A 12,293-nucleotide genomic window follows, 5' to 3' on the forward strand; every position below is an offset into this window, starting at 1 on the left:
CTCCTGGTCAGCGTTGAGGGGACAAACTGGCGCAAGATCAAATGTAACTAGAAAAAAAACAACAAGGGTCAATGTCTACTGTGGGGAAACCTGGTTGCTCTTGAGGGGAAAGAGGATCACTCAGGGTCCACTCTGAGACATAGGCAGGTAGGAAGAGATGGAAAAGGAATGGCCCGGGGAAGTATCAAGAGAAGTTCAAGAGGTTTTCTTTTAACACACTGAGATTCCACGGAAGCCATGCACTGGGTAATTAAAAATAAAGAGCAGTGGAAAACTTGTTTTGGCCTTCAAGGCATTTCTGACCTAATTACACTGAACCTTATTTGCTCAGAAGCCCTGAAAAATATCACGCAAGTTTAGGACAGTTTCCTAACCATGATGGGTTCAGACTAACTCCTAGAGACCTAAATCCACCCAAGGCTGAGAAGTCACACAAGAATGTCACAAGTCACCCAAGCTTTTGTGTGTAATTTCTAACTCACTCGCCCAGCTGTAAGCGTTTCTCTGTGCTGACCTAAATGACAACTGCAAAGCTTCACCAATGATGCCCTTTGAAGAACCTGCCCCATCTCCCACTACCATGAAGACACCAGTTTGGCAAATGATTCAGGAGAGCAGCTCAGCGGCTCGTTTTGCCAAGGAGAGCTGAGTTTATAGTTTGACCAACATCTATCAGTAAAAAGCATGGAGCTTAACATCTACAAACATCCCCAGGTGACTCCGATTACATTCCAGGCTTTAAACTTCAGACGTGCTCACAGTAAGTCTGTTGGTGTTTCTAAAGCCACATGGAAGACACACTCAAACCACACCTGCTGTCACTGTCCCCACTTGCAAGGCTTCCCCCAGAGACAAACAAGGCAGGCTTGTTAGAGCAACCCGGATGCCTCATTCCCAGCTGGGAATTTTGCCTTTAAGGATATGATCCTAAATGAATATTTATCTTTAGCTTTGTAGCTTTTTACTTAAGGCTGGTTCTCATTTCTGGATTTAGAGGCTCTACTCTGCCCCCCAAGAGGTCACACGTGACTTGTCCTTCCTGCAGCCACGTGCAGGAACAAGGTTTTTCCCGGGTGACCTTCCCTGCACAGGGATGGATGAACAGCGATGCAGTTTCACAGGTAGAAACTCCCCTCACCAGGGTGGTGTTTACCTCAGGCTACAAAGGTCTGAGAAAGTAGCTTTCCCCACCAGCTTTCCTTCCCACGGGAACCAGTACTGAGGCTACAGCAAAACACCTTAAAAACATGTCCTGGGTATTTAGTTTGGTGGTGACAAGGAGATCCGGAAATCCCAGAGGAAAACTGTGGAGTGATTGACAGGTTCCTGCCTATGTATTTCCCACAGTGAAAAGCAGCAGCCTGCTCAAAGAGCATCCTAGAAGTTTGCTTCAACTGCCTTGCCAGGCTTTGGGGGAAGCTTCTCTTGGACCCTCACAATTCACAGAAGAAAAGTCAAATCCTCTTCTGAGCCTTGTTTTGATGGAGAAGAAACTGTGGTAACTCAGGCAGCCCCAGTCAGACCGTAGGGTCTTTGCTGCAGTCTTGACCTTGGCTCTGACACCAAGACCTCTGGGACTAAGCAACTCTCCACTCATCACCAGCCAGCTGAACTGGTTTCCTTGCAGATGTGGTGTCAACAAAGCATTACCATTTCCAGGCCAGCAAACTGGAAAACTGGTGACTGCCTTCTGAGACCAAAAGGAGCAACACAGGCTGCCCACAACACAGCCCACGCCAGGCATTTGATGAGGGGACCGTGGGGAAACCATGTGCATGTGACCCCAGAGAATGGGCATGTTTGGCTGGCAGAGGTTTGTAAGCATTTCTGGAGGTACTTATGGACAGGAGGTTGCAAGCCAGCTACTAGCATATTCCAGCACTCTCCAGGAAATCTGGGAGAGACAAAGCTCTGGAAGAAAAGGCCATCAACCTGTGCACCAGGCATTTGCTGCATCTTCTGTAGAGAGGAGGGTGCTGGCCTCTTCTCCCAAGTGACAGGGGACAGGACAAGAGGGAATGGCCTCAAGTTCCACCAGGGGAGATTTAGGCTGGACATTAGGAAAAAAATTTTCACGGAAAGGGTCATTGGGCACTGGAACAGGCTACCCAGGGAGGTGGTTGATTCACCTTCCCTGGAGGTGTTTAAGGCATGGGTGGACGAGGTGCTAAGGGGCATGGTTTAGTGTTTGATAGGAATGGTTGGACTCGGTGATCCGGTGGGTCTCTTCCAACCTGGTTATTCTATGATTCTATGATTCTGCCTGCGCCCACGTTAGCACTCTGCTCTCAGGCTGCAGTGCAGTTTTGAAGCCAGTGCCCGCTCAGCTCCACTTTCGAGCTCATTCTGCTTAAGAATATTTGGTCCCAGGGGCCAGACCAACTGTCACACCCTGGGCCCCGGAGCCACACGCTCACATCCAGGCCTGACTTGGGGTGGGGGAAGTGGATTCATTTAGCTGTGTGGCAATCTAGAGGCTAATAAGATCACTCCCAGGGTAAAAATCAAAGGCACTATTTATTCTGTTTGCAAAACAAAGTTCCTAGACCACTAAGCGTTATTGTCAGGGCCTCAATGCCAATTACTTTGATTGCCCATCTCTGGTTGCACTTGCTTACACAGACATAGCTGATGACACCGTCTTAAATGTCTCTTTCAGTAGCTCGGAGCTTACCTGCTTCTGAACACGGCATTTGGTCTGCCTGAGCCGAGCTCCCAGAGCTGCTGCTGCCATGCAGCATCTCAGACAGCCCAAAGGCAGCCGAGGTGCCTTCCTATGTTTTCCCTTTCAATCTAACAGAATCAGTCTTGCTGCATGCTGTGTTGGAGACATCACTGCAGCTTGCAGAGTTTTGTCAGGAGGTGCATCATGCTTCAAACACTGTAAGGAACTGCAGAACCCCCATCCTGCCCACTTCCAGCTATGGCAACAGAGCAGCTCCCACGCTCTGGTTCCTTTTGGTTTCTGTTTACTGTTTATCACACAACAGTAGTTTGCACAGAAGAAACAAGCTCTGTTACCTCCGAGGGCTGATGCGGTAGCGGGCCTCCCGACTACCAACATTGCAAATCAGCAGTGTCTTCCGAGTGCTGTAGTTGACTGGACAGACGGAAAAGTCCAGGTGGGCAGGGAAGTCCAGGACAGCTCGAGCACCAATAGCTCGAATTGGCACAATAAACTCTCCCCTTTCTGTGATGCAGATGAGCTCGTGCAAATAATCCTGCAGGGAAAGAAACAGTCTCAGCACTTGGCATTTGGTACCATCCGCGTAGCGCAATGGTACTTTTTACCTTAATGACGTTTCATTCCAGCAGCAGGACTTGCACAGGGCTGTGAGCTCACAAGGAAGAAACAACCCCGTCCATCCACCTGCTCTGGAAGCAAGCTGACAGAACCAGACAAAACCGATACTTCGATTCTGAGGCACCAAACCAGAGTCATTTCATGTGGGAGATTACAGCAGTAACAAAACCAGCTTCGATCCCCACTGCAGACTATCAGAGGCACCATTAAGAACCTAGCTGTGCACAGCACTGGATCCTATCCCAGAAATGCAGCAGCATCACTGAAGCTTGGCAGGGGATGCTCAGGTTCATTTTCAAAAAGACTTTCTCACGTGCACAATCAACACTCAGGCCCTGGTAATACTGAAAAAGCTGCACACGGTAACTGTTTTAATGTCAGCTGAGTGTCAGGCACACGCGTATTCCCCACAGCATTACAGGGACAAGGCTCCTCTTCTCTTATTCACATCTGATAAGCAGTCACTTATGAGCTCTGGCTTTCCAAGTGACACCACTGACATTTGAATGAGCACCCACTGAAAAAACATGTCATTTCCGGCTCTTTGCAAACACAGGCTAACAATAATAATTGTCACAGCGACAACAACCTTAACTGCTGTGAGAAAGCCAGATTAAAACATCATTGCCTCAAGGATTGCTGCTGTTGCTAAGCTGACGCAGACTTGAGCTGGAGACACTGCGTGACAATGCCCAGGCCCAGATGGGTGAAGCTGTGGAGACACGACAACTTGGACTGACGAAGCTATAAAAGCATCCAAAAAACTCGCACGCTCACCTCTGCCTACCACTAACTCTTCGCGGGAGCCCTGACTTTTCACCAGGCTGCTGAGACATGGACCCTTGAAGACCCATGGTGGTAACTATTTTTGCAATCCTATTCTGAACTCTTGCTTGAGTTTCTATCTTTGTTCCTCACTTTCCTATCACTGCTCATGTTACCTTGCCTTTCATCTTCCGCCTTTTTTGCAATAAAGAAAACCCTTTTGATTTACAGCAATTGACCTCGTTTTTATATCATCTGGGGGATTCCAAACAAAACCCTCCGGGCTTCGGCTTGGGACCCTTACAGCTGCCCAGTACACCAGCAAACTGCCATCCATTTTGCTGCATAACCAGTCCTAAATACTTCTCTCAAGTCCTTGCAGCCGGCAGCTGAAGTCAGATTTACCCGAGGGAAGAACAAATTCAAAGCAAGAGAATTCTGTAAATCAACCCCACAGCAGGAGGACTCCAGCCATGATGGAGGAGTTTGTACCTTCATCCCAGTTCATGGGGATATCCACAGTCCCTGGGGATGATACAACAGCAGAGAGGCAGAGAAAGCTCAAAGGCAGCACTCGGACACCTCCCACAAAGAAAAGCAGGTATTCTGCACACAGGCAACTGCATGCACAGCACAGGAGGCTTTGCAGGCGCTGTGCCCCTCCTGACCGCGCTGCTGATGCACTTCCAGCCGAGCTGCAGCACCCTGGTACTGCAGTGACTCACACTCCACCAAGAACAAGACAAAACTGTATTCAATTTATCCAACATTTCTATTCCACTGTCAGTTCCCTCGTGCTCCTCAGCAGAAACCGCCTAGTGTGGCGGAAGCTGTGCAGAGGAGCTCTCACTGGCAGAGCTCCCTACTCCACACACTCACCCGCTCAAGGGTAAGATAAGGGACAAAGTATTGGACATCAGTGCTCTCTGGGGTTGCCTCGCCCTGCTTCTGTTTGTGGCGATGTTCATATGTTGCTCTGCTGCCTTTCTAAACTTGAAGAGCGGCACTTTGCCTTTCCTGGACACCGATTTCTCTCTTCCACCCCAAAAATGAACACTATTTGTTACTAATAAATCATATTTTAAAGGCACCAGTGTATTTGGCAAAGCTTGTCTCAGTGAGATGAAGCTCGTGTCACTTGGTTGCTTGCAGAACTCCCTTAAGCCAGCATAATTTTTACCCTAAATATTAATGATGTTCAATCATTTCTCAGTCTCTCCAAAGAAACAGATAATGCCAGAAGCATGGGGAGCTAGAGATCACAGGGTACTTTCTCTTTAGTTTTCCATATCCATGCTGTTTGAGGGTAGCACAAGTTGCAAAACTAAATCTAAACACCAAATGAAAGATGAGAAAACAGGTATGCCCAAAGAGATCTTGCCCCTGTGGCCTGGTGCAGAAACATCTGCTGGCTCAAAGTTATCCAACAGAGCCATGCTAAGAGGTAGCAGGATGTTGCCTGGTTTTGTTCCCCTGCAATGCTTCCTCCCTTCCATGCCCTGTACTAAATCCTCCTCCGGTAACTGGCCAAGAGAACAGCATTGACCCCTCACGTCACAGCACTGAGATTCAGACACGCAAGGTTCACAGCACTGACAGTCAAACCTCTGAGCAAAAGCAATGCGCATTTGGCATGGAATAGGGGCCTGTAGGCAGAGCAACCCCAATTACGTGCATGAAGACACAGGCACAGCAAGACAGCTGCCCTCAGGCTCTGGGGTGATGTGTCTGCCTACTTATTCCTATACACGCTCTTCCTGGCAGGCATCTCAAAGCCATCAGCAGCACAGCAACCTCGTTGGAGCTAAGGACATGGCCCAGCACTGAAGGATAAAAGCAATCTGAAACATTGAAGAGCCTTCAGACTGCGAGAGCATCCTCTTCACGACACGGACAGAGGTTCCCCCAGTCCTACATCCAGTACCACCCCACTAAAACCAGCGCAGTTCCTCAAAACCAGATGCCCTGTTCCAAAGCCAGCCCTGGAGGTTCATCTTCCACTGAAGGCACGACCCTCCTGGGACCTCCACTCTCACCTTGTTCTCCTCAGGGATGAAAAGGATGTGGAAAGTTGCAGTCCTGCCAGGTGGTACCTTGTGCCAGGCAAGATCGTGATTGACCAACTTGAAATATGGTGAGATCTCCGTGGTGACCTTCACCAGCCGAGGAACCTGAAGGAAAGACATGAAACTATAATTTTGCCACTCATGGAAACACAAGAAGAGACCCGGACACACCCTGGCAAAATCCTTCCTCAGCCTCCCTGCCAGAGCACCTTTCACTCCAGAGGTAAGTGTGCAGACCACACAAGGGTGGGCTCAAATCCCTTCTGCCTGGGCAAACAGCTCTAGGCCAGAGGCAGACGGGCAACACCTCTCTGGGAAGGAAGCGCCAAGCAGGGAAGACACCAGCAGTACGGAGTTACAGTCACACCATCAACCAGCCCAAAGACCCTGCTTGCTTCTGCCTACACACATCCATGCAGTCACACCTCCAAAGGGGGAATGCGTTCTCTGAAGGTCAAACAGTATCTCTTATCCTGGAGGAAGGAAAAAAGTCCCTTGTAACAGACCGGGCGTGAGTGAGGCAGTCAAGCCGCGGTGCCACACAGCCACGCAGGCAGAGCAGCAAGAGAAGGAGACCACAGACACCATGGCCTTACTGGGAATAAAAGCAAGCTTAAGAAGAGAAAAAGGAGGAACACAGGAAAACAGAGACACGAGTAGATGTCGTACTTGGGGACACGGTCTACTGTCAGACTTAGCAGGGCTAGATCGATGATTGGACTCAATGATCTTAAAGGTCTTCTCCAAGCAAAAGCATTCTGGGATTCTGTGATCAAACCTTCATGTCCCAGCACTTACCTTGTCATTGTTTCTCAGAACCACCGCCTTTTCATAGACCTCAGGGGCGACGAAGTTCTGAAATACCAACTCCGCCGGGAAAGGCTGGAAGAAGCTCTTTTGCCGGTCAGCTGCTGAGAACTGGAGACACAAGACAGACAGTGGTGAGTGGTTCAGCTGCTGGGAAGAAGATTCATGAATGAGAATCCAAGACTGGTCTCCACAGAAGTATAGTGCCCCTTGGGAAGCACATTTGCCTGGCTCACTCTGGGGAAACAGGAGCTTCCTCATCCATGTTCTGAGCTGATCAATAATTTCTGGACCACTTCAAGCAGGCTCAAACTAAGAATCTCCTTAGTAGGCATTTCTCCAAGAGGCTTCCTTCTCAAAAAGGCAAAGCAGAGCCTACCTCCAGCTGAGCCCTCTACTGATGTGGTCACACAGCTCCAGAGCACTTACTGAAACAGCCACAAGCACTCATGGAGCAAGTCAAAGTTGCTCCACGGCAGACAACTTTGGGATGATCTTTACTGTGAGACCGAGGCACCAAGCCCCACATGGCCCTCAGTATTTCTTTTGATACAGAGCCTAGAAACCAGCACCCCAGGAGGTAACACTCAGGGCAGGGAAAAGAGAGGTGAGGTGAATGCTGGATGGTGGTAAGGTTCAGCTCTTTGCACCTAAGCTACGAGTAAGAGTGGGCTTGGCATCTCCTTTTCCATAAACTTTAAATGGATGATTTATTTTTATTCTATGACTGCTGTTTTCTTTAATGCCACTGCAGAAGCATGTCTGAAGACATACACTAACACCAAGTGTTGACAGAGGCATTCATCAGAATATTCCTCCCTGCTTTTTCTCCCCACTTGCAGCTGCGTTGTCGCCACTCTAAAGGCACAGGTGGGTGCCCTGCTCCTCCACAGAGAACCTGGTCATGCTGAAGCCAGTGGCTGCAGCATGTTGCTAGTTACTTGTGTGCTTGTCTGATGTGTTCCCGAGCTCCTGTGCAGTCCAGGGCAATCCTTAACCAATTGTAACAGGTCTTTCACCGGCAATTTTCTGCTCAAGAGCCCACCTCAGTCATCGACACGTTTGGACACTGAGCAGTCATGTGAGAAAAGCAGATTTAAACATATATCTGAGAAACCACTGATCAGGATAAAGCACATCCACTCCGCTCTGCCCAGGGCGATTCCCCCATAGAGCTGGCAGCATCCCGCAGGCTGCAAACATAACACCCTTCTAAGGCTCCCACACGTTGTTCCAACCCAAAACACTCATGCAATTGGTTTTGTTAAATCTTAAGCAATTATCACAGGGCCTACAGCCTTCAGAGGCTGTGGAGGTTTTTGCAGGCCGAAGGACACAGGGAAATGGAGGCTGTCCTTGAAAAGACTTTGGCTGAGAGAAGGAGAAGCAAAGTAACAAGAAGAAATACCACAGCGCATTAACAGTTAATCTTAGCCAATAATATTCCTGACCTAGGTGGGGGAACAAGTAGCAAAACCCAATCACTGTAAAGAATACATCGCCTGTTCTCACCAGTTAACATATGTAAAGGAGCCATTAAGCCTAAATAAAGGCCTTTGCTCATCAGGCAGTAGTCCTTGCAGCAATCCCCTCAAGAGGCCAGTGCTACTCCCCCTGAGGGAGTCCTGACTCCAGGCATTTCACAGGTTCAGCAGGAGGATGGAAACTGGCAGGGTCCTCATGTCCTTGTGTTCTGCCCCGGTCTTCCCCCAGCACTGCGCTTTACCCACGGTAACTGGGATGGGAGCTGACTCCAGCAAGATCCACCACCTTCAGCAAAGGTTATTTATATCAGCCTACTGCAGATCAGGACTGCAATGTCCCACTGGCAAAATATGCTTTCTTCTTCCCCTAGCAGAAGGAAACCACTGCCCCCCCCGCAGCCTGAAAGGACCACAGAGCCCAGTCACCAAGGGGTCTGGAGGAGCTGGAGGCAAGCCTGTCACAAGCAGGCACCTTCTGCAAACGTCACATCAAAAAGCAAAGAGAAGGGCAGGAAAAGGCTACCTTGTGATAAGAGGCTTCACTCACGTCTCGAAGCTGGGTAATCCGGCCATGACTCAGTCACCTGGAAAAAGAACAACGGGACTGTGAAAATCTAGAATCCCATTTGTGGCAGACAGGACACCCCTGTGTCTCCAGGCTTTATCTCCTTCCTCAGGCTGCTCTGCCACCAGCCCCTCACCCTGTTTCCATCTCTCTCCCAGCTGCTCTGTCTGCTGCTGTCACTTCTCAGGGACAGGCTCTGGCATTCCCTGCAGCCCGTGAGAAATAATTGTGAGGGTCCTTAAGCAAAGAAAAGGAAGGAATGTGAAAGCCATTCTGGCAGGGGGCGGCCGGGCTGGCAGCTGCTGGCACATCTCTGCCCCCTGAGATGATGCTCGGATGGGAGGGTGCTGCATACACCCCCTGGGGTAAGAATACACAGACAATAAGAGATTGCTGGAATCCATCAGAATGTAACACGAATACACCGAATGTACCCTTAGACCAGCCAAGAAGGTTGCAACTAACAATTTTGTATGTGCCTACTTTTACTATAAATGTAACTCCACAGGTACAGCCGGGGTCGCTCCCCTTGAAGAGTGTCCCTGGCGGCCAGTCTGTTTTTTTAACCTCTTGCGCAAGAGAATAAATTCTGTACTTTATTTTTGTACCAGCTTGCCATGCCGTCTCGTTCTTAGATTCTGGACCCTAACAATAATAAGCACCAGTAACAACCAGTGTATTCCCCAGTGGCCGGTTTGTCTTTTTCCTGGGCAAGGGGTCCAGGTCGCAGGACTCGGCACCTTCGTTGTGCTCCAGGAGCAATTCTACATAAAAGAAAAGGTGCATGTGCTTTGACGACCAGCTGGACATGGGTAACTTCTGCCTGTGGGAGATGGCGTGCCCCACAGTGCTCATCCCTCGTGAGAAGGCAGCGGCCACCCTCCGCTTTCCCCCTCCACCTCTTGGGGGATGTCTGCTCTCTGCTCCTTGGAAAATGCTAGAGTCAAAAATTGCCTTCAAAGGTCGTGGCAGGGCTTGAGCTTCCCCCAAACAAACCCCACCCCTAACAACTCTTTCTGCAAACAACCTTCACTGTGACATTGTGTTAGGAATTAGTGATTGATAGGAATGGTTGGACTCGATGATCCTGTGAGTCTCTTCCAACCTACTGATTCTGTTATTCTGTGATTCTGTGAATCTTAGATGGAACCGTGGCTGCTGAGGTGCTGGTGATGTTCCTCCTCCTCGCCGGTCGATGTCAGGATCAAGCTGCTGGACTTCTGGTGGCTCCTGCAAGCCACCTCCTCCCCGACAAGCATCTTGGAGAGCTGCATGTGAAAGACCATCCTTCTGTACCATTTCCAGCTGAGGAACAGGCAGCACGTTGCCTTCCCCTTCCGGGACATGGGCATTCTCTGCTGTGAAGGCAATGGCCTCTGCATGCAGTTTTACGCCGACTGTGTCTCTGAGCTGATGCCCAGCCCATCACCACTCCCATCAGAGAGAATTCTCACAGAGAACTCGCACAGAGAGGACTTTAAGCTCCAACATCTGGTTGGGGGAGCTTCCCGATAAAACCTGTGCATGGCCACACAGGAAAAGGAAAAGGAGGATTAGTGGTGGGAAGCTGCAGAGGGCAGGGGTCACCCTTCCTCACTCCCGTGTCATTGTTTACATTCTAGGTTCCAGCTCATTGTTATAGACAGATCGAGGGCTCCTAAGAAGCTGCAGAAGCGTGTGAGGTTTTGCTTCCCTGTGCCGCCCAGCCAGCATCCAGGCACAAGGCAGCAAGAGATGGGGAAGGCGACTTCTGCCATGTGAGACCCTTGTGGGAAGGGATAAAAGGGATCCTGGCACCCATGTAGGAGCAACATCCCCCTTGGCCACTCTGGCATTGTCCCTGGTATGGTGCTTCCCACAGCTGCAGGGCCCAACCCTCCCCTGAGGGAGCCCTGGCAGAAAGAGGACACTTCTCTGCTGGCTCTTGTGAGACAGAAGCAGGTTCTGGAGCCTGGCTTTGGGCTGGACCTCCCTGACACCTCTGTTTTTCGGCCAGTCTTCTCACTAGGAAAGTGAACATCTTGTGCCAGCTATAGTATGTGCTGAGCAGACGGGTCTCCTGTTATCCTTTCCTCTTTGTTTATAGTTTTTCCTTCTCTGAGGAATGTATAGTTGGGCAGACAAGGAAACTAGTACAATTCAGTGGAGATATGGCTGTAGAGAAGCTTATAATACCATTAAAAATCATTCTTAGAATCATAGAATAACCAGGTTGGAAGAGACCCACCGGATCATTGAGTCCAACCATTCCCATCAATCACTAACCCATGTCCCTCAGCACCTCATCCACCCATGCCTTAAACACCACCAGGGAAGGTGAATCAACCACCTCCCTGGGCAGCCTGTTCCAGGGCCCAATGACCCTTTCTGGGAAAAATTTTTTCCTAATGTCCAGCCTAAATCTCCACTGGTGGAGCTTGAGGCCATTCCCTCTTGTCCTGTCCCCTGTCACTTGGGAGAAGAGGCCAGCACCCTCCTCTCTACAACCTCCTCTCAGGTAGTTGTAGAGAGCAATGAGGTCTCCCCTCAGCCTCCTCTTCTCCAGGCTAAACAACACCAAAACTCTCAGCCGCTCCTCATAAGGCCTGTTCTCCAGCCCCATCACCAGCTTTGTTGCTCTTCTCTGGACTCGCTCCAGAGCCTCAACATCCTTCTTGTGGTGAGGGGCCCAGAACTGAACACAGGGTTCGAGGAGCGGTCTCCCCAGTGCTGAGTCCAGAGGGAGAAGAACCTCCCTGGACCTGCTGGCCACGCCGCTTCTGATACAGGCCAAGATGCCTTTGGCCTTCTGGGCCACCTGGGCACACTGCTTATTATTTCTGCTTATTCCACATTATTAAAATATTTCTGCTTATTCCACAGCTGGCTCCAATCCAAAGGGAAATCAGCAGATGTATTAGAAACAGCCGTGATTCCATTTCTATGTCACATTATGATGTGCTGCTCTGCTCTGAAGGATTTAGTAGAGGTTCACGGAAACTGATATCAAAGACGACAAATTGAAGGCAAAGGGAACTTGAAGATTCCTTGAAAGGTGGACAAAATTTTGTTATGTGTGTTGGAAACAAACTAGCTCTCCCCATAGTTTTCCTTTCCAAAAGACTCATTGTTTTGCCAGCTTAAGTACTTAAATTAATTACATCCAAGCTGTAGGACAAGTGCACCCTTTGTCAAAACTTTTTTACTCAGCTCTTCTTCCAGCAAACTTCACCTTGATCCTGACAAGCAGACATGTAGAGTGTTCACTCAAGCACACTGCATTCTTTTTATTCTCATTTGTTCTTTTATATTTTTTAATTTGT

General features: G+C 49.4%; 1 protein-coding gene across 1 annotated transcript in view; it reads right to left on the minus strand.

Moving 5' to 3' along the window:
• The window catches only part of LOC138732451 (hydrocephalus-inducing protein homolog), a 33,639-nt gene extending 25,643 nt beyond the window's left edge, over positions 1-7,996 (minus strand). The window contains exons 1-4 of the mRNA XM_069879064.1: positions 7,988-7,996; positions 6,934-7,053; positions 6,106-6,240; positions 3,022-3,221 (exon numbers count right to left, since the gene is read on the minus strand). Of these exons, the coding sequence (XP_069735165.1) occupies positions 3,022-3,221; positions 6,106-6,240; positions 6,934-7,053; positions 7,988-7,996 (464 nt within the window). The remainder of the gene's footprint in view (positions 1-3,021; positions 3,222-6,105; positions 6,241-6,933; positions 7,054-7,987) is intronic.
• Positions 7,997-12,293: the final 4,297 nt, after the last annotated feature.

The sequence above is a fragment of the Phaenicophaeus curvirostris genome, chromosome 32, assembly GCF_032191515.1.
Source record: "Phaenicophaeus curvirostris isolate KB17595 chromosome 32, BPBGC_Pcur_1.0, whole genome shotgun sequence".
In the NCBI taxonomy this organism is placed as follows: Eukaryota; Metazoa; Chordata; class Aves; order Cuculiformes; family Cuculidae; genus Phaenicophaeus; species Phaenicophaeus curvirostris.